This window comes from Ovis aries, chromosome 12 (genome assembly GCF_016772045.2).
Source record: "Ovis aries strain OAR_USU_Benz2616 breed Rambouillet chromosome 12, ARS-UI_Ramb_v3.0, whole genome shotgun sequence".
NCBI classification, from domain to species: Eukaryota; Metazoa; Chordata; class Mammalia; order Artiodactyla; family Bovidae; genus Ovis; species Ovis aries.
In genome coordinates, this window is record NC_056065.1 from 52,980,849 (window position 1) to 53,007,340 (window position 26,492).

A 26,492-nucleotide genomic window follows, 5' to 3' on the forward strand; every position below is an offset into this window, starting at 1 on the left:
TGTTAAAATCTTCCCATTCCCAAACATGAGTCATCCCCATGTGCTGCATCCTGAGACATAGACTGGCGATTCAATTCACATGATAGTATACATGTTAGAATAATACTCCATTGTGTATATGTACCACAGCTTTTCTTATCCATTCATCTGCTGATGGACATCTAGGTTGTTTCCATGTCCTGGCTATTATAAACAGTGCAGTTCTATTTGCAATTTTTAAGGAATCTCACTGTTCTCCATAGTGGCTGTACTAGTTTGCATTCCTATTTCTAATGTTTGTGTATCTGAGTCATCAAGAACAAGAGCTTGTGTCTCTTCTGGACACGTTGTAACACCTTGTCCTGGGGGAAAACTTAGATGCTTTTTTAAAAAAATTTACTGAAGTATAGTTGATTTATAATATTAATTTCTGCCATTCAGAAAAGTGATTCAGTTACACCTACATTCTTTTTCATGTTCTTTTCCTTTATGGTTTATCACAGGATAAACTCCTGTGATTTGGAGCTCCAAAATCACTGCAGATGGTGATTGCAGCCATGAAATTAAGACGCTTACACCTTGGAAGGAAAGTTATGACCAACCTAGACAGCATATTAAAAAGCAGAGATATTACTTTTCCGACAAAGGTCTGTCTAGTCAAGGCTATGGTTTTTCCAGTAGTCATGTATGGATGTGAGAGTTGGACTATAAAGAAAGCTGAGCGCTAAAGAATTGATGCTTTTGAACTATGGTGTTGGAGAAGACTCTTGAGAGTCCCTTGGACTACAAGGAGATCCAACCAGTCCATCCTAAAAGAGATCAGTCCTGGGTGTCCATTGGAAGGTCTGATGTTGAAGCTGAAACTCCAATACTTTGGCCACCTGATGCGAAGAGCTGATTCATTTGAAAAGACCCTGATGTTGGGTAAGATTGAGTGCAGGAGGAGAAGGGGATGACAGAGGGCATCATGATGGACATGAGTTTGGGTGGGCTCTGAGAGTTGGTGTGGGACAGGGAGGCCTGGCGTGCTGCAGCTCTTGGGGTCACAAAGAGTCAGACATGACTGAGCGACTGAACTGAACTTATCACAGGATATTGAATATATTTCCCTCTACTATACAGGACCTTGTTGTTTACCCATCCTACATATAACAGTTTGCAATTTGCTAACTCTCAATCCCTTCCTCCCTTGTTCTCCATCCCCCTTTGGCAACCACAAGTCTCTATCCTCTATCTATGAGTCTGTCTCTGTTTCATAGATAAGTTCATTAGTGTCATATTTTAGATTCCACATATCATTGATATCACATGGCATTTGTCTTTCTCTTTCTGACTTACTTCATTCTGTATGACAATCTTAGGTCCATCCATGTGGCTGCAAATGGCATTATTTCATTCTTTCTTTTGCAGCTGAGTAATATTCCATTGTCATTTATGCATACACCACATCTCCTTTACCCACTCATCTGTTGATGGATATTGAGGTTGTCTCCATATCTTGGCTACTGTGAACAGTGCTGCCATGAACATGGGAGGTTTCAGTACCCTCACCTCAGCACTCCCATGATGAGTGGGATGGTAAGGGAGAGTTCCAAATCCATTTTAAGTCAATGCTTCTCAGACCCTCTAAGAACACAACTCCTGGACCCAGCCAGGCCCTCCTTTGGTTTCTGTCTGAGGTCCAGTCGGTAGGTAAATCTTGAATGGAATGATAGAATTTGTCTTGGACAGGATTTCATTGCCACAGATGTGAAAAACACCCATCAGCCCTTCATCAATTTGGTCATGTGATTATTTCTACAATGCACATTTTCACTTCCTCCTTTAGACAAGAGGCAATCCCATGGACCCGGTTTTAGCCTCTCCCTTCAGATCTCGGGGGAGAAGGAATTCAGCCCTGAATCTGGTCCTAGTAGTTGAGGTGACAGAAAGACATTAAATGACACTTTTTATCCTCTCAAGTGACAGTTTCCAATGGTCTTTTTAAAGCGTGTGCTCCCATACAAACTGGACAAATCACCAACTCTGCAGCCACCAAAGGGACCCAGATAAATGAGTTTTGATGAGAAACTGCACTCAGGCCTGAGAGGAAGAGTGAAATTCTCTTCTGACCTGAGAACTGAGGTACTACGTGCTCACCAAAAATTAGACTCCACCTGTGTGCTGGGCAGTGGGGGCCACACAGGAAAAAGCCAGGTGCTCCAAGCCCTCCACTCTAAGGTTGCCTATGGTTGGTGACAGCGGTCTTTGTGCTACTCCAAATTCATGGTTCTCTAACACTGTCTATCAGTTTTATATATTCCCTATTGCTCCTACCTTATAGAGAACATTTTACACAAATATCTGTGGTTCAGAGAGATTTAAAACAATACGAATGGGGGAGGAATAACCTGTCTGAAGTCACACTGTTTATGAATAAATAGCTGAGCAGAGTTTGAATTCAGATCTGACACCAAATAATGTCCATGTTGTTGTTGTTCAGTTGCCCAGTCATGTCCAACTCTTTGCGACCTCATGGACTACAGCCTGCCAGGCCTTTCTGTCCCTCACCACTTCCTGAGGTTTGCCCAAGTTCACATCCATTGCATGAGGGATGCCATCCAGCCATCTCCTCTGATACCCTCTTTTCTTTCTGCCCTCAATCTTTCCCAGCATCAGAGACTGTTTCAATGAGTCAGCTGTTCACATTAGATGACCAAAATAATGGAGTTTCAGCTTCAGCATCAATCCTTCCAATGAGTATTCAGGGTTGATTTCCCTTAAGATTGACTGGTTTGATCTCCTTGCTGTCCAAGGCACTCTCAGGAGTCTTCTCCTGCACCACAGTTCGAATGCATCAATTCTTTGATGCTCCATCTTTCTTTATGGTCCAGCTCTCACAATCGTACATGACCACTGGGAAGACTATAGCTTTGACTACATGGACCTTTATCAGCAGAGTAATGCCTCTGCTTTTCAACACACTGTCTGAGTTTGTCATAGCTTTCCTATCAAGAAGCAAATGTCTTCTGAGTTCGTGGCTGCAGTCACCATCTGCAAGATGAGGAAATCTGTCACTACTTCCACCTCTTCTCCCTCTATTTGCCATGGAGTAAGGGGGATGGATGCCATGATCTTAGTTTTCTTAGTATTTACTGTAAGCCAGCTCTTTCATTCTCCTCCTTCACTATACTCTTGTGGAATCACCTTCAAGGGACTCCCAGGGCCAAAACCCAATTCTAATTCATGACAATCATCTGCATGTGTAATTTCTTCCCCTTTTGCAGATCAGTATCATGTCTTACAAGTTTTTTCCACTCAAAATGCTTTCCACTCAAAATGCTTCTGCCTGGGCCTACAGAGTAATGGATGTCATGGGATGGATTCTAAAATGAGATTTTCAAAATGTCAAAATTACTACAGCTCTCAAGAGAAGCAATGTTCTCCTTTGGTTTCAGAAAGTAAGAGAACTCCAACACTTCTGAGTCAGTCAGGAAGGATTACAATCTTCCTAAATTTTTATTGGAGGATAGCTGTTTTACAATGTTGTGTTAGTTTTTGCTGTATAGCAGAGTGACTCAGCTATATGTATACATACATCCCCTATATTTTGGATTTCCTTCCCATTTAGGTCAATACAGAGCACTGAGTAGAGTTCCCTGAGCTCTATACAGTAGGTTCACTAGTTATCTATTTTACACATAGCAGCGGATATGCATCAATTCCAATCTCCCAATCCATCCCTCCCCTCTCCCTTTCCCCCCATCCTGGTGTCCAGACATTTGGTCCCCTATATCTAAGTCTCTATTTCTATTCTGTAACTCAGATCAAGGAAGGATTATAATCTTTTCTCATTACTGAAAAGCCCCCAGACATTGGATGGGAATTAACGCCCATTTAAAGTGGCTAGTTTCACTATGGAGAACAGCGTGGAGATTCCTTAAAAAATTGCAAATAGAACTGCCTTATGACCCAGCAAATCCCACTGCTGGGCATACCCACCGAGGAAACCAGAATTGAAAGAGACACGTGTACCCCAATGTTCATCTCAGCACTGTTTATAATAGCCAGGACATGGAAGCAATCTAGACGTCCATCAGCAGACAAATGGATAAGAAAGCTGTGGTACATATACACAATGGAGTATTACTCAGCCATTAAAAAGAATACATTTGAATCAGTTCTAATGAGATGGATGAAACTGGAGCCGATTATATAGAGTGAAGTAAGCCAGAAAGAAAAACACCAATACAGTATACTAACACATATATATGGAATTTAGAAAGATGGTAATGATGACCCTGTATGTGAGACAGCAAAAGAGACACAGATGTTTAGAACGGACTTTTGGACTCTGAGGGAGAGGGAGAGGGTGGGATGATTTGGGAGAATGGCATTCTAACATGTATCCTATCATGTAAGAAATGAATCACCAGTCTAGGTTCAATACAGGATACAGGATGCTTGGGGCTGGTGCACTGGGATGACCCAGAGAGATGATATGGGGAGGGAGGTGGAAGGGGTTCAGGATTGGGAACTCATGTACACCCGTGGCTGATTCATGTCAATGTATGGCAAAACCAATACAATATTGTAAAGCAAAATAAAGTAAAATTAAATTTTTTTAAAAAAAGGAAAAAATAAAATAAAAAATAAAGTGGCTAGTTTAATGTCCAGCTATCCCAACTCACAACCATCATCTGGGTTTAAGTGAGGGCTCCACACGCCTCAACATTTGAAATGACTTCCATAGAGCCAAACCAGAGACCAGGGCCCACAGCTGCTTCTGCTCTTCCTTCGACATTCCCACCCCCACGATTTCCATCCTCCCTTATTCTCACAGGGTATAGCTCAAACTGAATCTTTCCAAAAGACTGACAGAACTATTCTCCTCCTCTCATAAATGCTTAATTACTTCCACTACATTTTCAAACCAGGCTTTAATCATAAGAAGCCAAGAAAGACATTTTATCCTGAATAAGCCCAAGCATTGAATATTGATTTGAGATTCTCTGAAGAAAGTATGGGTGGAGGAACAGGTGGGCAATAATTAATCAGGGTGCAATAAGACCATTTAGGGGGAAAGAACCTGGCTGAGCTAGAACAGACCCAGGAAGATTCTCCCTCATTCATAATCTTTCCATCCTCCAAGGATAAACTCATCCCTCCCTCTCCTCACCTGCCAGGGGGGGAAAAACTTTATGCCCCTCCTATCCCCCTACCCCAGAAAACAGCACACATCCTTTTTCAGATTTACAGATACTTTATCATCAGGCATCCCAGGAGGGAGAGACACCCAAACAAAGAGCTATTAGTTGAAAATACCTGCAAGCTCCCTGGATTGTATTTAGCCTTGCAGACACATATTTTGTTGTCATCAAGAAACCAGTGCAACTAAATGATGTGTCAACCAACCTCACAACAACCTCAAGGCAGAATGCTAGGATTCTTGCTCGCCTAGCATTTGCATAAGTAACTTTTACACCCAAGTGCCCATCTTTTCATTCATGGAGAGATCTCATAGGTAAAGCACCTGCTATATATCTGTTGATTTCATCTGTCTACAGATCAGAAGAACCAGAAGTACTCATTCAAGGAGGCATCCCAAGCAGTGGCCTTGTCCCTTCTCTCTTTGGCCTTGAAAACTTTTAAGTTCTGCTCACCTAAGTCCTTAGCAACTCTTGTCAATTATACTGTTTGGGACGAGCACAAATCCTGCCAGGACAGATTTTTGCAAGCACAACAAATTCTATGGTTCAGCATCCTGGCTGGGGATGTTTCACCACTGGAGAAATTCACAACCCTTGAAACCGACGTGCAGGCCTCACGAGTCTGGAGTCGACTGAGAAACGAGGGAAGAGCGGATGTTCTGCTTGGGTTGTGCTGAGATCTTCTATCAGTGACCAACTTAGAAATGCTGTGATTCTCCCCTGGCTGTCTTCTGACCTCCATGTGGCTCCAAGGTCTATTCCCAAGTGCTAGGGGTCACAAAGGGACTTTTGTTCAAATTGGGGACAACCAGGGTGGTGCCACCTGACAAACTGGGATTTTTAATGAACACTTAGTACCCAGGGGAGTGAGTTGTTTCAGCTGGAGCTTTCTCAGCCAAAGGGCCACTTGGGCTTACAGCAATAGGCTCTGTGCAAGAAGGCATGTCCTCCTTTGAAAACCTCCAACTTTCTCGTGACCTTTCACACTACCCTCAAAGGCAACTGGCTGGTCCTTCATGCTAGAGCAGGCAGGAGAGTCTTTCTAGGCCACAGGATAACATGATGATGGGGGCTCTATTTCCCTAGCAGGCCAGCTTTCTCAACTACTCACCTGATGCCTCCCCTGATGGACCTAAAAATAAACTATGTCTTCATATAAAAACAAAGTCCAGAAACTCTGTCTCAAGCAAAAAAATCTACCAGCTGCTAAAATGTGCCTGGGGCTTTCTTTCATCTAAATTATTCAATTTCTGCAGGTCAGCTGAGAGCAGAGGCTGTTTGCCTGGTCTTCTATTCCTTCTTCTTTCGTTACTGCAAATCTGTGTTATAAATTTGCTTATGGACATTACTTTCTTCAGATCCCAAAGAATCTTCTAGAGAATCAACTCTACTTGAGGGTGAGCACAACCTTTTTCACAATGAACTACACAATCTTATCATCTCACTCAGTTTGAGCACTCAAACTACCATCTAAATAAAAAAAAAAAAAAACTGTCACCATTGGAGAAGATACTCCCAACCCCACTCAGAAACTTCTCATCGGAAAATTAAGCTTCCCCTACAGTCCAACCTGAAGGCCACCTGACCAAGTCAACTTTGCTTCTGAGAAAACATTGTGAAACTGGATGTGTGTGCTTAGTCACTCAGTCATGTCCAACTCTTTGTGACACCGTGGTCTGCAGCCCTCCAGGCTACTCTGTCCATGTGATTTCCCAGGCAAGAATACTGGACTGGCAATTTCCTCCTCCAGGGGATCTTCCTGACCCAGGGATTGAACCTGCATCTCCTACACTGCAGGCAGATTCTTCACTGCTGAACCATCAGCAAATCCCTGAAACTGGATGTTATTTTTCACTCACTCAGTCATGCCTGACTCTTTGCAACCCCATGGACTGCAGCCCACCAGGCTTCCCCGTCCTTCAACAGCTCCCAGAATTTGCTCAAACTCATGTCCATTGAGTCGGTGATGCCAGACCCAGTTTTCCCCACAGCCAATCCCTCCCATCAGGAAGCTTGCACAAGCCTCTTATCCTCATCCATCAGAGGGCAGACAGAATGAGAATCACAATCACAGAAACTGGACGAGGCCCCCAAAACTTTGGTTTGTGAAAGGGCCTCTGGATGAAGACACAATACCAGTGCCTCTGGGAACTGGTTATCTTTAGCATCTCCTCCCAGAGAGGAGGGCCTGGACCTGAGGGCAGCAGGGACACAGGTTGATGTCAGCCTATGTCATTCCAGAAACCCTTGACTCCCCAGCACACACACACACACACACAGAAGCACACCAACACACATCCTTCAGAAGGCTTGCCTCAAATTCTGCCACTGCTGTGTCAGGGCTGAGCCTGGAACCCCAAGAAGGGGTCTTCTCTGCCAGTGCCTGTTGGTGTAATACTGAACTTAAGCCCACGACCCTGCCCTGCCAAACTCCAGGCACAGCTTCCAAGAGTATTCCACAGGGGTCAGTCAATCTCAGTGTGGGGAGACATAGCCAACTGACCACTGATACTGGTGGGAGAGATAAGAAATGCACCTCTGGCCCAGAGGGGGTGCCCTATGGTCCATTTCGTGAAAGATATGACCTCTCGGGGGGGAATTCCACTCGTGAACTCGTGAAGAAGAACATTCTTCTTCAATGTTTCAGCCACAAACTTAGGATAGGAACACAATTTCAAGAGAGGTGGGAGCAAAAGCCACCCATGCAGGACATTTCTTCCCTCTGAGTTAATGGAGCCAGGAAGCCACACACACACACAATACCTACTCCAGTCATCACCTAAGAGGATGCAGGTTTTGCTTTGCAATGGTCTTCACACAAGCTGGTAAGTCTTCCCGACAGTCACAAGCAGCATCACATACACTTTTGGTCAGTTTGCCTGATGGTCCCTAGCAATGAGATCTGCATCAGGAGAGAATTTTCAGGAATGCATTCGGCTCTCTCCTGTGGGTGGGACTCTGCTGGCTGCAGAGGAGACATCCTCTGCAATAATGCTCAGCTTTGGTCTTGCCTGGTGCTGGTTTTGGCGATGCCAGGCTGACAGAGTGGAACTCACAGGGTGAGTTCCCAAGACACTGTAGGGCATACATCTGGTCCAGTCACTGAAGCAAAGGGGGTGATTAGGAATAGACTCAAGGTCCGTTACTGGCTGTTGGAATGGAAGATGTTAAGGGTCAGGAGGAAGCAGAAACCGGGATCAGCTGCACAGACAAGAAAGCCAAGACACAAAGCCTAGAATAGGCCAAAGCACACTGAAGCCTGGGGAGAGGTGGACCAGGGCAGTGGTCCCCAAGCTTTTCAGCACCAGGAACTGGTTTCGTGGAAGACAGTTTTCTCATGGACCAGGGCAGGGGTGGGGCTGGGGGAGGTGGGTTTGAGATGATTCACCTGCATTACGTTCACTGTGCACTTTATTTCTAATCTAATGCCATTGCTGATCTGACAGGAGGTAACAGTCTGCAGCTCAGTCTGAGGACCCCTGGGTCAGGGGAATTCAGGCCAGTTCAACTATTCCAGAGAACAGTGTCCTCTGAGTATATGCTAAGCCCAGCCTTTTGTCCCACAGGGTTTTAGAAGTGCCACCCCTGGCACTTATACCTAAGGTGTTATACCTTAACACCTTCAACCTCTGGCCTCTGAGCAGCTGCCACCGCAGCGGGTTGTGCATTTCTCTCTCCAGCCTTGAACTGATTTGGTGTATTTCTTTTCCAGGAGATATGGTGGACTAGAAAAAAATGCTACAAAACATTTGGAAACATAATGAGCATCCTTATAAATACAAAGTTCAGCTTTTGGAGTCAGGGAAATCTACTGGGGTAGGCTGCCAGGTGACTCAGATAGTAAAGAACCTACCTGAAATGCAGGAGACCTGGGTTTGAGCCCTAGGTTGGGAAGATATTCTGGAAAAGGGAATGGCAACCCACTCCAGTATTCTTCCCCGGAGAATCCCATGGACAGAGGAGCCTGGTGGGCCACTGTCCATGGGGCCACAAAGAGTTGGACATGACTGAGCGACTAACACTTTCATTTTAGACTGACAATGGAGCCCCAAAAGATCTCTAGAATTTAGAAGTGTTATTTGGAAAGACGCTCTCTGCAGATGTGATGAAGTTAAGGAACTTAGGATAAGAGAATATTCTGAATTATCCAGGTGAGCCCTAAGTGCCACCACCAATGTCCTTATAAGTAAAAGAAAGAGAAACTCACACACAGAGAAAAGAAGGAGCGATGTACCCATGGAAACAAACATGGTAGTGATATGGCCATGATCTCAAGGAAGGTCAGCAGCCACAGGACTCTGGAAGACACAAGGAACATCTTCTCCCCTAGAGCAGGGGTCCCCAGCTTCCAGGATTTAATGCCTGATGATCTGAGGTAGAACTGATGTAATAATAATAGAAATAAAATGCACAATAAATGTAATGTGCTGGAGTCATCCCCAAACCATCCCTTCCCTATCGTCCATGGAAAAACTGGACTGCATGAAACCAGTTCCTGGCACCAGAAAAGATTGGGTACTGCTGCCCTAGAGTGTGGAGGGAGCGCAGCCCGGTGACACCTTGATTTCAGTCCAGTGGTGCTGATTTCAGACTCCTGGCTTCCAGAATGGTGAGAGCATAAATTTGTGTTGTTGAAGCCACTGAGTGTGTCGTAATTCGTCATAGCAGCCACAGGAAATGAATACATCCAACAAACCCTCCAAGAGATGCAAAACTGAAAGCAGAGTGATGGCATGCACTGACACCTGGGCCGCTCAGAGGCCTCTGCTGGTCTTGTAAAGTGGATGCTAGAGGTGCACTGGCACATGGGGGAGGTCACACGGCCTCAGGTTATACTGATTAGAGGAGTCAGAACTACAACACGCACGCACACACACTCACTCACACTCACTCACTCACACACACCCCCTCACAAACCAGTCTTAAAGGACTTCACCATCAGGAAGCCTTAGAGGAATGAGGGGACTTGGATAAGGGTCCTGCACAGAAGCAAAGGGAGACATGGTCTGAGTCCTGGACTGAGGTGGGAGAGAGGGCGATCTCTTAATTGCTCATTATCCCAAAATGGCCATCAAATGGGTTTGGGTTTAAATTTATACTACTTGGGAGAATTGAGGAAATTCCCCGCTCAAAAATTCATATTACCTACAATAACATGATATCTCGCTGATAAACCCCAAACATGAGCTCAGAATCCAAACGTACAAAGTACAAGAGGTCACAAGCTATTCTGGACATGAATCAAGAGAGAAGCAGAAGAACTGCACTCAAGAATGTCAGAAATGGATTTATCAAGTTCCTTTAGCAGATAAGTATGATTTTAAATGGTTAAATATATTAAAGATAAAATCAAGAGCAAATAAGACAAGAGATCACTTTGGTAAAATGAATACCAGGAAGATCTGAAAACTACCCAAATAGAACTTCAAGAAGTTTCAAAAAAGAGAGACAGTAAATGGGGAATTCCCTGTGGACATTGCTTCCACTGGAAAAGGGAGACCAGGTTCCACCCTTTGTCGGAGAACTAGGACCCCACAAGTCACGTGGCATAGCCAAAAAAGAAAGACATTAAATGAAAAATTGATTGCCTCAATTAGGCTGAAGATTAGAAGAGCCAGAAAGAAAATTAATGAACCCAGAAGACAGTGTTTAATTCATTATCCAGAATGCAGTCAAAAGACAAAAATGGAAAAGATGAAAAAGAAGTCAGATGGAGAAGTTCAACTCAGGTCTCTCAATATTTTCTAAGATAGGCTGGGAGGATAGAAAGAATGGGAGAGAATCAGTGTTCAGAGAAACAAATGGCTTAATATTTTCTAGAATTGAGACATCAATTTTCAGACCTGAGAAGCACAAACCTCAAACAGGATGAATAAAATTAGATCCATTGCCAGACATGCAGTAAAACTACATAGCTTCCAGGACAAATATTTTAAAAATGAATTCATAGAAAAGGTAGATACCCTAAAAGAGAAATAGCTCCAAAATTAATATAGGTCAACAGCAACAATAGAAGCCTGAAGAATGTCATACCCAAAATGCTGAGAGAAGAATAAACCAACCTAGAAATCTATACCCAATTGGTCTAATTTAGTAACACTAGATACAGTGATACTAAAAAATGTGGAGACCCTTCTATAGTCCTTCCTGGTCCCAACCACATATGATCATCTCACCTATCACTGGCCTGGTCTCCAGAATGCAACTCTTCAAACCCTGGCTTTCTCTAGTCAATATCCCACTGCTGAACTGGCAGTGGGTGTGCTGACCATTGGAGGCTGGAAGGAGGTATGAGGGTTCTCTTTCTAGGGGACTATTTCCTTTTCTACCTGTCTCTATGCTATAGATTTCCTCTGTGCTGGTGACGGTGTGTGTCCTCTAGCATCCCAGGACACATCCCAGCTCTGCCCCATCTCTCCAGCTTCTGCTCCTCTGGCTAGACCAAATCCTAGTTCTTCCATGCAGGAGGCTTCATATGGAGCACTGAGCAGGTGGTAGGCTCTGCCCTGTCCCCAAACAGATCTTTCTGTGTTCCCTGGTAGATACCTGGGTCTCCCAGAACCCCGAGGGATGGCCCACATGTCTCTGATAACCAAAGCTGGGGAGCTCTGACTACTCTTTGGAGTCCTGTCTCCCCTGGGGTTCCCAACTAGGGCTGCAGTCACTGCAGAAATTCAGAACCCACTGCATAAATTCCTTTTTAGATTCACTTCTAACCTAGGAAACAAGGCCAAACCACCATCTCTCCCAAAATTGGCTCTCTTCCTGCATCACATCACCCCTCTAGCTCTCTGGACCAGCAGGGAGGAAAACAACCTCCCCTCTTCTCCCTGTACTCCTGCTCTCTAACCAGCCCTCTCTTCAAGTGTCCTAACTTGTCCTCACTATGGGTAACTGATAATGACTTCAGGAAGATTGAAGAGAAGATTTCAAGTTTCAAGAAGTCCTTAAATGCAAGTGGAGCCCAGCCTGGGTACTTGGCTACCTCATGGCTTTGTCTTCTTCCTTAGATGGGAGACCACTGGATGATGGTCCCTCTGATGTTCAAGGCTGGGTCTCCCTCCTCTCATGGCGCTGACACTGGACTCTACAGATTAAAACAAAAAGTAAATAGGGCGCTAGGGAGGACAGTTAATATAAAGGACCAATGAAAGCACATTTACCTTTCTGGGAAAAAAAACAAGACTGTGTCTGTTTCATCCAGCTCAGTCCTTACATCCTTAGAAAGACAGATGAGATTGGAATTGGTCAAAAGAGTCAATGTCCAAAAGAATGATAGGTTTAAGACTATAACAAAACTATAAATGGGTTATTTGTCAAGGTCCAGATGTCACCACTATAACAGATGGAGACAGGAATGGGAAGGTGGGAATCCTGGTACATCATTGTTATTATTTTTACACATTCACGGTTTTTTACAGCAGGACTTTTACAATCTCCCCTAGTGCAAACATCACATTGGTTTTAAGACTTCAAGCAATCCTATTGCCTTGAGGTTTCCTATTGACTTCCCTGATATCTCAGTGCAGAAGACCCCTGTTAAATTCCTGAGTCAGGCAGATGTGCTGGAGAAGGGATAGACTGCCCACTCCAGTGTTCTTGGGCTTCAGTTGTGGCTCAGCTGGTAAAGAATCTGCCTGCAATGCAGGAGACCTGGGTTCAATCCCTGGGTTGGGAGGATCCCCTGGAGAAGGGAAAGGCTGCCCACTCCAGTATACTGGCCTGGAGAATTCCATGGACTGTATAGTCCATGAGGTCGCAAAGAGTCAGACACAACTGAGTGACTTTCACTTTCCCTTTGACCTGTATAGAAACCTTCCTCACGTTTTGCTGTCTGGCAATTCCCACTGTGGGTGGGGCTTTACTCACCCACCAGCCACATCGGAGGAGGATCCTCACAGAAGAATGTGATTTTCCTTCAGATTTTTTACACCTACAGCCATTCCATTTCATTTGGAGAAGGGCAGAGGGAGCTTGGACAGTGGAGATCAAACCAGTCAATACTAAAGGAAATCAACCCTGAATATTCATTGAAAGGACAGGTGCTGACACTGAAGCTCCAATATTTTGGGCACCTGATGCAAAGAGTCGACTCATTGGAAAAGACCCTGATGCTGGGAAAGATTGAGGCCAGGAGGAGAAGAGGACAGCAGAGGATGAAATGGTTAGATAACATCATTGGCTCAATGGACACGAGTTTGAGCAAACTCTGGGAGTTGGCAAAGGACAGGGAAACCTGGCATGCTGCCATTCGTGGTGTGGCAAAGAGCTGACATGACTTAGTGACTGAGCAACAAGAGGAAGCTTGTCTGGGTAAAAGCTTTGCCCTCAATGTAAAGTTTATCTGTTAGAGCAATTGGGCCTGAAGAGGGAAATTAACTCTAAGCTTTTCAGAAGCTGGAGTAAGTAACCACATAGGACCTAATGAGAACAAGTCCAAGAATGAGATCAAGTCTGAAAACTAAGCATGCCCTGGGCAAGAAAAGGCACCTTAACAGCCCCATTCTTGGTGGGTTCTTCCCACCTAAGCTACCTTCCAGTGAGAAACCCACCAGTGATTTAATTCCAGAACTTTCTAAAGAGCAAACTTGAGGGCACAGCAGGGTTTCTAATGTATTTTTCTACAAAAGGCCATTTTCCCAGTTACTCAGCTATGCCCACAAACTCACCAAACCTAGATTTGGCCCCTCTTGGCCTTCTGCACCACCATCAAGAGCAGAGAGACTGATCCACTACTGATGCCCCCAACCTGGGCTGCTTGGGCACAGTGCACTAATGGTTCCATGATAGCTCCCAAATGCCCACTCCAGACTGGCACAACCTCACATCAAAAACTGGAATGTCTTGGACCCTACAGACTATGTTGCTTCTATTTGTTTCTATTCTCTATCTGCTACCAAGTCTTCTCCAGGTTCCTAAGACTAAGATGAGGGAGGAAACATCCATAGCTCAAGTTAAGTGAATTTATTGCAATGCAAAGGGTATCTCAGAAACAAGGGCTCTGAAGTCCTGAGGCCTGGGGCAGTCCTCGGCTCCAGGAAGCTATGCAAGAGAATATAGACCGAAGTCGGGGCCTCAATCTACGCCTCTCAGTTTACTCACATTTACTCCAGGAAAGGCAGGGGAATGGGACAGCATATAGTAGGCCTACCACTCACACCAGAAGCAGATTCTGAACCAAAATCAGAGTCCTGTTGATGAGAAAGGAGGGCCTGAAGCAGAGACTGTCAACTGGTGGCCCATGGACAGGACACAGCTGTCAGAGTCTGACCCTCTGGAATCCACAGTCTTTCATCTAGTAATACACAGTCAAGAACTGGGAGGTTTCATGGAAACATCGGGACTCTGGCTTTCTCTTGGAGAATAAGAGCTGGGACATGGCTCCCCAGAAACTGAGAAGTGGCGCCCAGCTCACCTGACTTTTCTGGCCCCTATTTCCAAAGCAAACATTTGCTTCTTGCACTGACTGTCTCTTAACTTTAAAAGGCTTCCTCCAAGATCAGATACTCCTTATTTCAACTAACATTTGAATTTTATTTATTCAGCTGCCCCTTACTAAGGCTGACCCTATACTTTATTATGTGAATGAGGACATGCTGGAGAATGAATGCAGACACTGTTGATAATTATATCAGAAAGAGAGATAGGAACTGCTCCAGGTACATTGGGTCCAATGAGACCTTTTGTAAACAAACACGCTTTTGTGTGGTGGGTGGAAGTTCTCATGGACTGTTGATTCTTGACCTTAGGAGTAAAAGAAAGAGTCATGTGTATGTGTGTGTGTGTGCGTGTGCGTGTGTGTGTGTGTGTGTGTGTGTTTTAACTGTAATGATTAGCCAAGGGATGAGTAGGAACTTTTTACAAGTCTGAAAGACATGATCATAAGGAATGTTTTAATTTAATTATAAACTTTGTCTCAGTAACAGCAGATGTGCTAATAAGAAACAGCAATAATGATAGTGTTATGAACTGTGTCCTCTCCAAATTCACCTGATGATGGTGGTGAGTTTGGGGAGTGATGAGGTCCTGAGGGTGGAGCCATTGTGAATGGATTAGCACCCTTCACTTTTCACTTTCATGCACTGGAGAAGGAAATGGCAACTCACTCCAGTGTTCTTGCCTGGAGAATCCCAGGAACGGGGGAGCCTCATGGGCTGCGGTCTCTGGGGTAACACAGAGTTGGACACAACTGAAGCGACTTAGCAGCAGCAGCAGCAGCAGCAAGAAGAGGTAGGAGAACCTGCTCTCTCACTGCTCTCAACCATGTGAGGACACAATGAGAAGACAGCTGTCTGCAAACCCAGAAGAGGACTCTCACCAGACATCAGACCTGCTGGCAGCCTCATCTTGGACTCTTCAGTCCCCAGAACTGTAAGAAGAAAATGATTTTTGCTTAAGTCACCCAGTCTAGGGCATTTTGTTACAACAATCTGAGCTAAGATAGACAGATGTTTATACAAAACGCATTCAGTGCCAGGCATGGTGATAAGCACATCATACATATGAACTCATTGTCAGGCCCCACAACCCTATGAAGTAAACTATTATCTTCATTTTACAGATGAGGAGATCAGAGCACAGAGAGATTAAGGTACTTGCCTAAAGTCACACAGCTAGTGAATAGCAGAACTGAATTTTGAACCCAAACAATTGAGATCTTACAACCATGTGTCCCTGCCTTTGATGAGTAAGTCTCTGAAGAAACAGACCAATTAGAAACCAAGCTCTGCTTCTGATAAAACAACGGTGGGAAGACCATGCTGCTCAGAGGCTGGGGCTCTTATACAGGCTGCTTATTCCAAGCATGTAAGGACTAGCTCATCCCTGTTGCTTTCTTCTCAAACAAGCACCATTGGTGGGAACCCCTGAGGTCAAGGCATGACCCAGGGGTGTCACTGACAGTACTTACACCCTAAAGAGATCACCAGGATACTGAGAAAACCCTATCTTTAAACTGAAGATGGAAGGTTAGGCACAGAGGACATGCTGGAGGAAGACAGTGAGTGGCAGGTTCCACCTCTTTTGTGCACCATGCCCAGCAATAAACTGCTTTGCCTTGAAGAGCCTGGAGCTGAAAGTATTCAAGCTTTTTTTTTTTTTTTTTTTCCTCTCTCTCTCTGGCTATCCCACAGTTTTGGTTGCTATCTCACGTTAGCTCCCTCAGATTGGGTGGCGGATGCGAATGTCTAGGGTATTTCTCTGCTGGGAGTTGCCATTAGGCACGTAATCTGGCGGGGGGGGTGGTTATTTATGTATTTATTTATTTTTCCTCCCGGTTATGTTGCCCTCCGAGATTCCAAGACTCTCCACAGACCCGCTGGTGAGAGGGTTTCCTAGTGTTTGGAAACCTCTCCTCTTTTAAGACTCCGTTCCTGGGCCGGATCTGCATCCCTAACTCTTTTGTCCCTCTTTTTATCTTTTATATTTTGTCCTACCTCATTTTGAAGACAATGGGCTGCTTTTCTGGGGGCCTGATGTTCTCTGCCAGCGTTCAGGAGCTGTTTTGTGGAATTTTCTCAGCATTCAAATGTTCTTTTGATGAATTTGTTGGGGAGAAAGTGGTCTCCTCATCCTATTCCTCTGCCATCTTAGGACTGTGCCCTGAAAGTATTCAACCTGACGGCTTCCCTGTTGGCTCTGTGGTAAAGAATCTGACAACCAATGAAGAATCCACGTCTCCAATCTCTGATCTGGGAAGATTCTTCATGCCTCAGAGCAACTAGGCCCGTGTGCCACAACTACTGAGCCTGTGTTCCAGAGCCTGGGAGCTGCAAACACCAACGCCCACAGGCCCTAGAGCCTGTTCTCCACGAGAAGAGAAGCCACCTTAAGAAGAAGCCCACAGTGCAATTATGGAATGGCCCCTCACTCCAGCTAGACACGAGCAGCAGTGCAGACCCAGTACAGCCAAAAATAAACAAAATTATTTTTTTTTAAAGTACCCAACTTGATCAGCCCAAGAGACTATTGGGATAAACCGCTTTCCCCACCGCCCTTGATTCCACAAGCTCACTTGAGGGCTATGAAGAATCAGTCTTGAGAAGAAGAGTGACCATAACCATGGTTTTGCTTTGCCAGATTCCACAAGCACCATTTTACTGTGCTAACAGCTTCTCACGGGGTTGACAGCCATCCTATAAAAGGATTTGACTTAACCCAGACCTGTCAATGTCTTCCTGTTGAGAACATCATCTGAGGTCTGGAGGACTCCAAGGCAACGAAGATGACGTTTCCTAAACTCAGGAAGCTGAGGGTCTAATAAAGAAGGCACTGATGGAACAGGAATCACAACACAACGTGCTATGAAGAGTATTGTGAAGACACAGGCCACTCCCACATTAAGCTACAAACTCCTGGAAGATGGAGAGTATTTATCTTTGGTACCTCTGGTTACTGCAGACTCCACATTCATTCAACAAACATTTTCTGGCATGAATGTTCAATAAGCATTTCTGGAGATAAATTACCAGGGGAGCTGGGAAATTTGACAGAGTCTAGATAGAAGAACAGGAAAGAGTAGATACTTGGGATCCAGATGCCTTGAATTCGAATCCTGGATCAAACACTAACTTTCCTTTCTTTTATGGGCCTTCAGTTCAGTTCAGTTCAGTTGATCAGTCATGTCCGACTCTTTGCAACCCCATGAATCGCAGCACGCCAGGCCTCCCTGTCCATCACCAACTCCCAGAGCTCACTCAAACTCACGTCCATCGAGTCGGTGATGCCATCCAGCCATCTCATCCTCCGTTGTCCCCTTCTCCTCCTGCCCCCAATCCCTCCCAGCATCAGAGTCTTTTCCAATGAGTCTACTCTTTGCATGAGGTGGCCAAAGTACTGGCGTTTCAGCTTTAGCATCATTTCTTCCAAAGAACACCCAGGACTGATCTCCTTTAGAATGGACTGGTTGGATCTGCTTGCAGTCCAAGGGACTCTCAAGAGTCTTCTCCAACACCACAGTTCAAAAGCATCAATTCTTCTGCACTCAGCCTTCTTCACAGTCCAACTCTCACATCCATACATGACCACAGGAAAAACCATTGCCTTGACTAGATGGACATTTGTTGGCAAAGTAATGTCTCTGCTTTTGAATATACTGTCTAGGATGGTCACAACTTTTCTTCCAAGGAGTAAGCATCTTTTAATTTCATGGCTGCAGTCACCATCTGCAGTCATCTTGGAGCCCCCAAAAATTAAGTCTGACACTGTGTCCACTGTTTCCCCATCTATTTCCCATGAAGTGATGGGACCAGAGGCCATGATCATTTTTTGAAAGTTGAGCTTTAAGCCAACTTTTTCACTCTCCTCTTTCACTTTCATCAAGAGGCTTTTTAGTTCCTCTTCACTCTCTGCCATAAGGGTGGTGTCATCTGCATATCTGAGGTTATTGATATTTCTCCTGGAAATCTTGATTCCAGCTTGTGCTTCTTCCAGCCCAGCGTTTCTCATGATGTATTCTGCATACAAGCTAAATAAGCAGGGTGACGATATACAGCCTTGACGTATTCCTTTTCCTTTTTGGAACCAGTCTGTTGGTCCATGTCCAGTTCTAACTGTTGCTTCCTGGCCTGCATATAGGTTTCTCAAGAGGCAGGTCAGGTGGTCTGGTATTCCCATCTCTTTCAGAATTTTCCACAATTTATTATGATCCACACAGTCAAAGGCTTTGGCATACTCAATAAAGCAGAAATAGATATTTTTCTGGAACTTTCTTGCTTTTTTGATGATCCAGTGGATGTTGGCAATTTGATCTCTGGTTCCTCTGCCTTTTCTAAAACCAGCTTGAACATCAGGAAGTAAACGGTTCACGTATTGCTGAAGCCTGGCTTGGAGACTTTTGAGCATTACTTTACTAGCGTGTGAGATGAGTACAAATGTGCAGTAGTTTCAGCATTCTCTGGCATTGCCTTTCTTTGGGATTGGAATGAAAACTGACCTTTTCCAGTCCTGTGGCCACTGCTGAGCTTTCCAAATTTGCTGGCATATTGAGTGCAGCACTTTCATAGCATCATCTTTCAGGATTTATGGGCCTTAGCTTTCTCATCTATAAAATGGGGATGATTTCATTTGCCTTATGAGGATGTGACAAGGATGAAACTAGATATCATGTAAGCACTTAGCATAACAACAATCCCAAAATAAGCACCCAATAAGTATCTGCTATGGCTGGATCATCAAAAAAGCAAGAGAGTTCAAGGAAAACATCGATTTCTGCTTTGTTGAGTATGCCAAAGCCTTTGACTGTGTGGATCACAATAAATTGTGGAAAATTCTGAAAGAGATGGGAATACCAGACCACCTGACCTGCCTTCTTGAGAAACCTATATGCAGGCCAGGAAGCAACAGTTAGAACTGGACATGGACCAACAGACTGGTTCCAAATAGGAAAAGGAGTACGTCAAGGCTGTATATCGTCACCCTGCTTATTTAGCTTGTATGCAGAATACATCATGAGAAACGCTGGGCTGGAAGAAGCACAAGCTGGAATCAAGATTTCCAGGAGAAATATTAATAACCTCAGATATGCAGATGACACCACCCTTATGGCAGAGAGTGAAGAGGAACTAAAAAGCCTCTTGATGAAAGTGAAAGAGGAGAGTGAAAAAGTTGGCTTAAAGCTCAACTTTCAAAAAATGAAGATCATGGCCTCTGGTCCCATCACTTCATGGGAAATAGATGGGGAAACAGTGGACACAGTGTCAGACTTAATTTTTGGGGGCTCCAAGATGACTGCAGATGGTGACTGCAGCCATGAAATTAAAAGATGCTTACTCCTTGGAAGAAAAGTTGTGACCATCCTAGACAGTATATTCAAAAGCAGAGACATTACTTTGCCAACAAATGTCCATCTAGTCAAGGCAATGGTTTTTCCTGTGGTCATGTATGGATGTGAGAGTTGGACTGTGAAGAAGGCTGAGTGCAGAAGAATTGATGCTTTTGAACTGTGGTGTTGGAGAAGACTCTTGAGAGTCCCTTGGACTGCAAGCAGATCCAACCAGTCCATTCTAAAGGAGACCAGTCCTGGGTGTTCTTTGGAAGAAATGATGCTAAAGCTGAAACGCCAGTACTTTGGCCACCTCATGCAAAGAGTAGACTCATTGGAAAAGACTCTGATGCTGGGAGGGATTGGGGGCAGGAGGAGAAGGGGACAACGGAGGATGAGATGGCTGGATGGCATCACCGACTCGATGGACATGAGTTTGAGTGAGCTCTGGGAGTTGGTGATGGACAGGGAGGCCTGGCGTGCTGCGATTCATGGGGTCACAAAGAGTCGGACACGACTGAGCTACTGAACTGAATGGATGGTTATACTGAATCACCAGTAGTCACTATGGTAATTCTTTGTCTCGAATGTCAAAACATACTATTCACACTGGAGAAACAGCCAGGCAGGTCCTAGATGACCACCCCTTGGGGATCTAAATGGAAACTTGAAAGCTGTGTTCCCATACCCATAGCTGAAAAGATAGGAAGCAAGACTCTCCTTTTGGCTCATGTTTATCTGTTTAATTTTTGCAAAACCACCAACATGCTCACCTCACAGCAGATGCCATAAATCTAGTTCTCTCCTCTCCTGGTTACAAGACAAGTGGCTTCCAAGTACACATAGGTTGTATACCTAGATGGACTCCTATATTGTTCAAAGGCAGGAAAGGTGGCTCAGCTGACAGCCTTCAGAAGAAACAAGGCAGTAAAGTCAAAAGATGACCAGACCCTGGCTCCAGGTACCAACCTGACTTGTCAGACAGACAGGCAGACATGACTTGCATTTATTTTGAGTTTCTGCATGGTAAGGAGCTGGGGGCTGATCCAGAACTGATGGTGCAAATAGGAAACCTTAAGGGTGACTTCTGAGCTGCAATTCAGAGGTATGCACAACAGTAGCACCCAGGTAATCAGGTCTTGTCACCTTCATGCCCTCTCCTCCCATCCACCCTCCCCCTTGAGCTGGGCCTGGATTCCTGCAGTGTCAGCAGGATATACTGCACAGAATGACTTTAATCCTTCTGGTCAAGCACAGTAACCCTGTAGAAATGCTTTCCACTCAAATGGGACAGGTAGGAAATCAACCAGGATGACACAGGCGTAGCTTAGCAAGTCCCAGCAAGATATAAAGACCCCAGAAGCCCTCACCTGCAAGCTGGAGTCCCCCAAACAACAGAATGCTAGGCTGAGCGAAGAGCCCTCTGCAGAGACAGAACCAAACGCCAGGGTCAGAGTGGCAACTTGGTCAAACATTTTGGGGCCCAAGGATGTGCGTGCTTGTGCTTAGCCATGTCCAACATTTTGCAACCCCAGGGACTGTAGGCCTGGAGAAGGGCATGGCAACCCACTCCAGTATTCTTGGCTGGAGAATCCCATGGACAGAGGAGCCTGGCAGGCCATAGTACATAGGGTCACAAAGAGTCGGATTTGACTGAAGTGACTTAACACACACACATGGACTGTAGGCCACCAGGCTCCTCGGTCATTTTCCTGACAAGAATACTGGAGTGGGTTACCATTTCCTTCTCCAGGGATCTTCCCGACTCAGGGATCAAACCTGCATTTCTTGTGTCTCCTGCATCAGCAGGCAGATTCTTTACCACTTCGTCACCTGGGAAGGGGTCCAAGGAGGAGATAAAAAGGAGTTATTGAGCTACAGAGACCAGCAGTGTGCCAGCTTGAGTCTATACAGTACATCCCCGCAGAGTGTCTGCCAACATTCTCAGTAAAATGCAAGAAATAGCTGGAAGCCAGAGTGATGCAGGATACTATGAGGTCAGTTAGTGGGAATGTGGCCTCAGGCTCCCACCTGAAGAAGGCCAGGCAGGAAGACTGGAGAATGGTGGCCCCGTCAGCCATTCTTGCCTGGCCAGATTAACATCTTACCTGCCATTTTAGGGCCAAAGGAAAGGGGAAGAAATTTGAGTTGGGGGTTAGAAAGAGAGGAGAATGTCATAGTATGACCCATTCTGAAGTGGGGTGTGAGACCATGGAGATGGAAAAGGGTGAGCAACAGCATCAAAGCCCATGAAAGACTCAAAATGCTACTCTCTCCTCCAAATCCTTCAGAAATACAGACATAGATTTAAAAAAAAAAACTCTTTGCAGAAGCCATGGGGTTGCCTTTTTGGGGTACGGGCTTTGGGGTGGGCTAAGGTTTAAATCCCACCTTTGCCAACATCTAAACTCCAGTACTTTGGCCACCTCATGTGAAGAGTTGACTCATTGGAAAAGAGACTGATGCTGGGAGGGATTGGGGGCAGGAGGAGAAGGGGACGACAGAGGATGAGATGGCTGGATGGCGTCACTGACTCAATGGATGGGAATTGGTGATGGACAGGGAGGCCTGGCGTGGTGCGATTCATGGAGTCGCAAAGAGTTGGACACAACTGAGCAACTGAACTGAACTGAACTGAAACTTCACCCATTAAGTAGGAAATACGCATCTCCCTACAAGGTGGCCGTGAAGAGGAGGCAGGTGTGATCTTCCCTACTATGATCAGGTGCGATGGATCTGGACACACAGTGGGAACTCTGTTCCTCCTAGGACTTTCAGATCCACTCTAAACGCTTCCGGAAGCAACAAAGATGTGTGTATGGTGAAATGGCATAGGATATGAAAAAACCAAGACACCATGTAGCATCAAAAGTGCCAGGAAGAAAGCACGTGTCTGAGCCAAATTCTCAGGCCTGAGCCCTTTCACATGACCTGGTTAAGATTTTTGAAAGCTAAGAGAGTTTATGTAAAATATATAGGAATGTTTGTTCAGAAACAGAAACATTTAAAAGTCACAATCTACATAATTCTCTTTTCTTCAACATGCTTTTACATTTACCACTAACTAGATCATCATCTTACTTACATAAAGGCTGTAACTTACCTTTAGACTCGGTGGTTCCTGGCATTGTGCAGAAGAAGCACATAGTAGATACTCAGTGAATATGTGTGTCTCTCACTTGAGAACGGATGTGATGAACAGAGCCCCTGTGAGCCCCTGGAGTCATGGAATCATTTTCACATTCATTTAAGATCTCATTTGCGATACCTACGGGACTACAAATGCCTTGCTTGGAGACATCTCAGTGTTTGCTCTCAACCCCCTTCACCTAACTGAGTGAGGGCTTTTGACTTGGAGGTTAATTATTTCTCCTTGCCTGTCTTCAGGGAGAGAGCTCTCCCTTGAGACTGCTGGTCATTATTATTCCATGTTGCACTGCTTGCTTGACGTAAAGGATTTCTTTTAAGGAGACAGAGAATTCCATGACCTGATTTAGGCTTGGATGCCTCCAAAAGCTTAGAGGATAAAGCCACAGGGGACAGCGCTGAGGTCTTCTAGAAATCTATCATCTGCCTTCCCACAGTAACTCCAGAGAAGCAGAAAGGTGTGTGAAACTTCAGGAAAACCTCAAGTCCTCCTTCTTATGTATAACAGCAGTAAAGGCACTTAAGCTATTGCAGCTCAAATATTCCTTGAGTATATAGAGTGGGAGACAAACCAGAATTAAACTGCCTTGGGGTGGGGGTGGTGATCAGCACGTTGATCTTCTATAACCATGGGCAGCTATGCTTTCAGCAAACAGATATGCCTTGACTAGGCCCTGGAAGGATGCCTGCCCAGAGCCCTCCTTGTTTCCTGTGTGTGCTAAGTCGCTTCAGTCATGTCCGACTCTTTCCAGTCCTATGGACTGTAGCCACCAGGCTCCTCTGTCATGGGATTCTCCAGGCAAGAATACTGAAGTGGGTTGCCATGCCTTCTTCCAAGGGATCGTCCTGACCCAGGGATTGAACCCAAGTCTCTTACACCTCCTGCATTGGCAGGCGGGTTCTTACCACTAGCAAGTACCACCTGGGAAGCCCCCACACCTCCTAGAAACATTAAAAAACACTTGACACTAAAACTGTGCTGGCTAGGCACCAGGCTCTGTCCTAAGGCTTTCCATGTGTGCATTAACATGCTGAATCTCTACAATGACTCTGTGAGGCAGTGCCTACTATCCCCACTTTATAGGCACAGAGAAGCTAAGTAACATGCCTGAGGTCACACAGCTTCTACCAGGTGAAGCTGGGACTCAAAGCCAGGCAGTCTACCCGAGAGATCTCATTCACTTAGTCTATGAGCTTCCACCTTGTGCAAATATATCGTATCCTTGAACACTGTTCAAGTTCACTTTCTCCATTGCACTGGGCTCCTCTGAGTTCACAGAATCTAAGGCCTGGAGGGACCAGGCAGCTCAAAGTCCAGTTCTCTTGTTTTGCAGCCGGAGACAGATTCCCAAGGGAAGGGGTAGGGGTAGGGTCTGCCGTTTCCAAGGTTGTGCCACCACTGACACCGACTCAAGCCCCAGACTCCTAAATGCAGTGCTCTCCTCACCACCTTCCAGAGGTCCACAGCACAAGTGCACGATTAACGCTTTCATACCCAGGAAACCACTGAGGAAACACATGGCCCTTTGCCCAACAGTAGGAATGAACTCCGAGAAAGCAGGCAGCCTATGTCTTATGACGCCAACACAACTGAAATCATGGATCAAGCACCAGCCTGTGGGTTCCACCACAGTGACCATTTGCACCAAGCTATTCCCTTCATTCCAGTTTTCTTTGCAGCTGATTGCACGAACTAGCAAGATGGCTGGCCCAGGGTAAGGCTGCAGCCCACACCAAGTTTTCCATTCTGCAAGAAAGGTGAGGTTTCTATGAAGAGCCAAGGCTAGAGAGGAATGCCTACAGTGGAGCCCAAGGCTGGGAGATGCTGCTCGGGGCAGACTCTCTTAGGAATATCTGTTACTCCAGTGGCACTCAGAATGCCATGGCTTAACCACCACTCTTAGCAGCAGAGGTTTAGCAGCAAAGAGACAAGAGGACAGAAAGGCAACTATATTGTCTAAGGCTGGCACCTGCCCCCAAATGTTACCACAGCCCCTGTGTCATCAGACCCCTCCTGACGCACCCTCCCACATCCTCCAGGTAGCCACAAAGAAAAGAGGTGGTGAGATCAAAGGGTGCCTCACTTGCCTGTCCAGGCAGCAATTCAGTCCCCTGGCACGTCCTAGAAACTTTAAAGTGGACGTGCCTGGCAAGCATGTCGCTAGCTAGCTGAACCTCACATTCCAAATTACAGCACATCACAGGTGAGAGACACATGGGCCTCCAGCCCTGAGGCCCCTGGAGAGCACCCCCTGCCCCCAGGACACGCTTCCTACCTGCTTCCATAAGTTGGCACTGCTGACCAAAGACGTGGGAGAAGGTGACCGGGCAGGCTGCGGAACTGGATGTTGCCAGCGTGGATTCCATGGCTCTCCTGGGGTCTTTGGTGTTGGTCCGCTGGCTGCGGCCAGACCCTTCAGAACCGCTGATCCGAGGATGACGTCACTGGCCCAGAACTGCAGGTCGGAGGCGACTTGTCACTTCCAAGAAAATGTCCCCGCCCCCAAAGTTTACAAGATTCTTCTCGACGCCACCGAGTCCCTGCAGTTTTTCTCAAATACTGGTCAAGTGCAAAATGACACCCTCTGGGGTTCCGCAGAGCTTGCACAGCGAAAGGAGTTAGATGCTAAAGCAGAATCTAAGTTTTCCCTCCGTAGAAGTTGCCTCCTCTGGGCCGGGGTCGGGGTGACTGAGTCACCTGGCAGAAGCCGGGTCCGGGGAGCCGCTCAGCCCGGGGGCCACAGGGAAGAGCTCGGCCCCGGCCGCGTCCCAGCGCCGGCTGCTGCAGGAAACGCTCGGCAGGCTCCGCGGCGGCTCCTGCCAGGAGGGAGGGAGCGAGCGAGGCTGCCCCAGGCTCCCTGGGGACCCGGCCTCGCAGGCCCGCGGCTCCTGCAGCTCCGGCCCCGGTCTCCGTCCTCCCAAAGCCCGAGCGCGGCTGTCCCGGGTCCGCGCGCCGCGGGGCGGGCGGCCAGACGCAGACGAGGAGCGCGCGAGAGGCGGGCGCACCGTAGGCACTCTGCAGCTCTGGACCACCGACGACGTGCCCGCGGCTCATCCTTCACTCCAGACGGATGCTGTTCCCTTCCTCGTCCCCCTCCTCGCCGGGCTGTGGGGAGGGCAATGAGACGTGGTTAAGAAGCCTGGTCCCACCTACCGCAGCCGGCCTTCCCCCTGCCCAGCCCGCCACCCCCTTTCCATGCCCGTTACTTGGAGAGATTTGTGGATGCAGAGGGAAGTGCTAACTCAGCCCAGAGGCTCTCAGCCGCTGTAACCTCTTCGTGCCCACAGCCCAGGAAGAACCAGAACAGAACAGGAGAAGACAATGCCAGCAATAAAATCCAAAGATCAAGAAGAAAAGAGGGAAAATGCCATCCATCCCCCATGTCACTCCAGCGACACAGAAATGGTCCGGGTGC

General features: G+C 46.2%; 1 protein-coding gene across 1 annotated transcript in view; it reads right to left on the reverse strand.

Moving 5' to 3' along the window:
* Positions 1-25,494, reverse strand: part of KAZN (kazrin, periplakin interacting protein) — a 1,321,995-nt gene extending 1,296,501 nt beyond the window's left edge. The window contains exon 1 of the mRNA XM_042229397.2: positions 25,353-25,494. Within this exon, the coding sequence (XP_042085331.1) occupies positions 25,353-25,443 (91 nt within the window). The 5' untranslated portion in view covers positions 25,444-25,494. The remainder of the gene's footprint in view (positions 1-25,352) is intronic.
* Between the last annotated feature and the right edge of the window lie 998 nt (positions 25,495-26,492).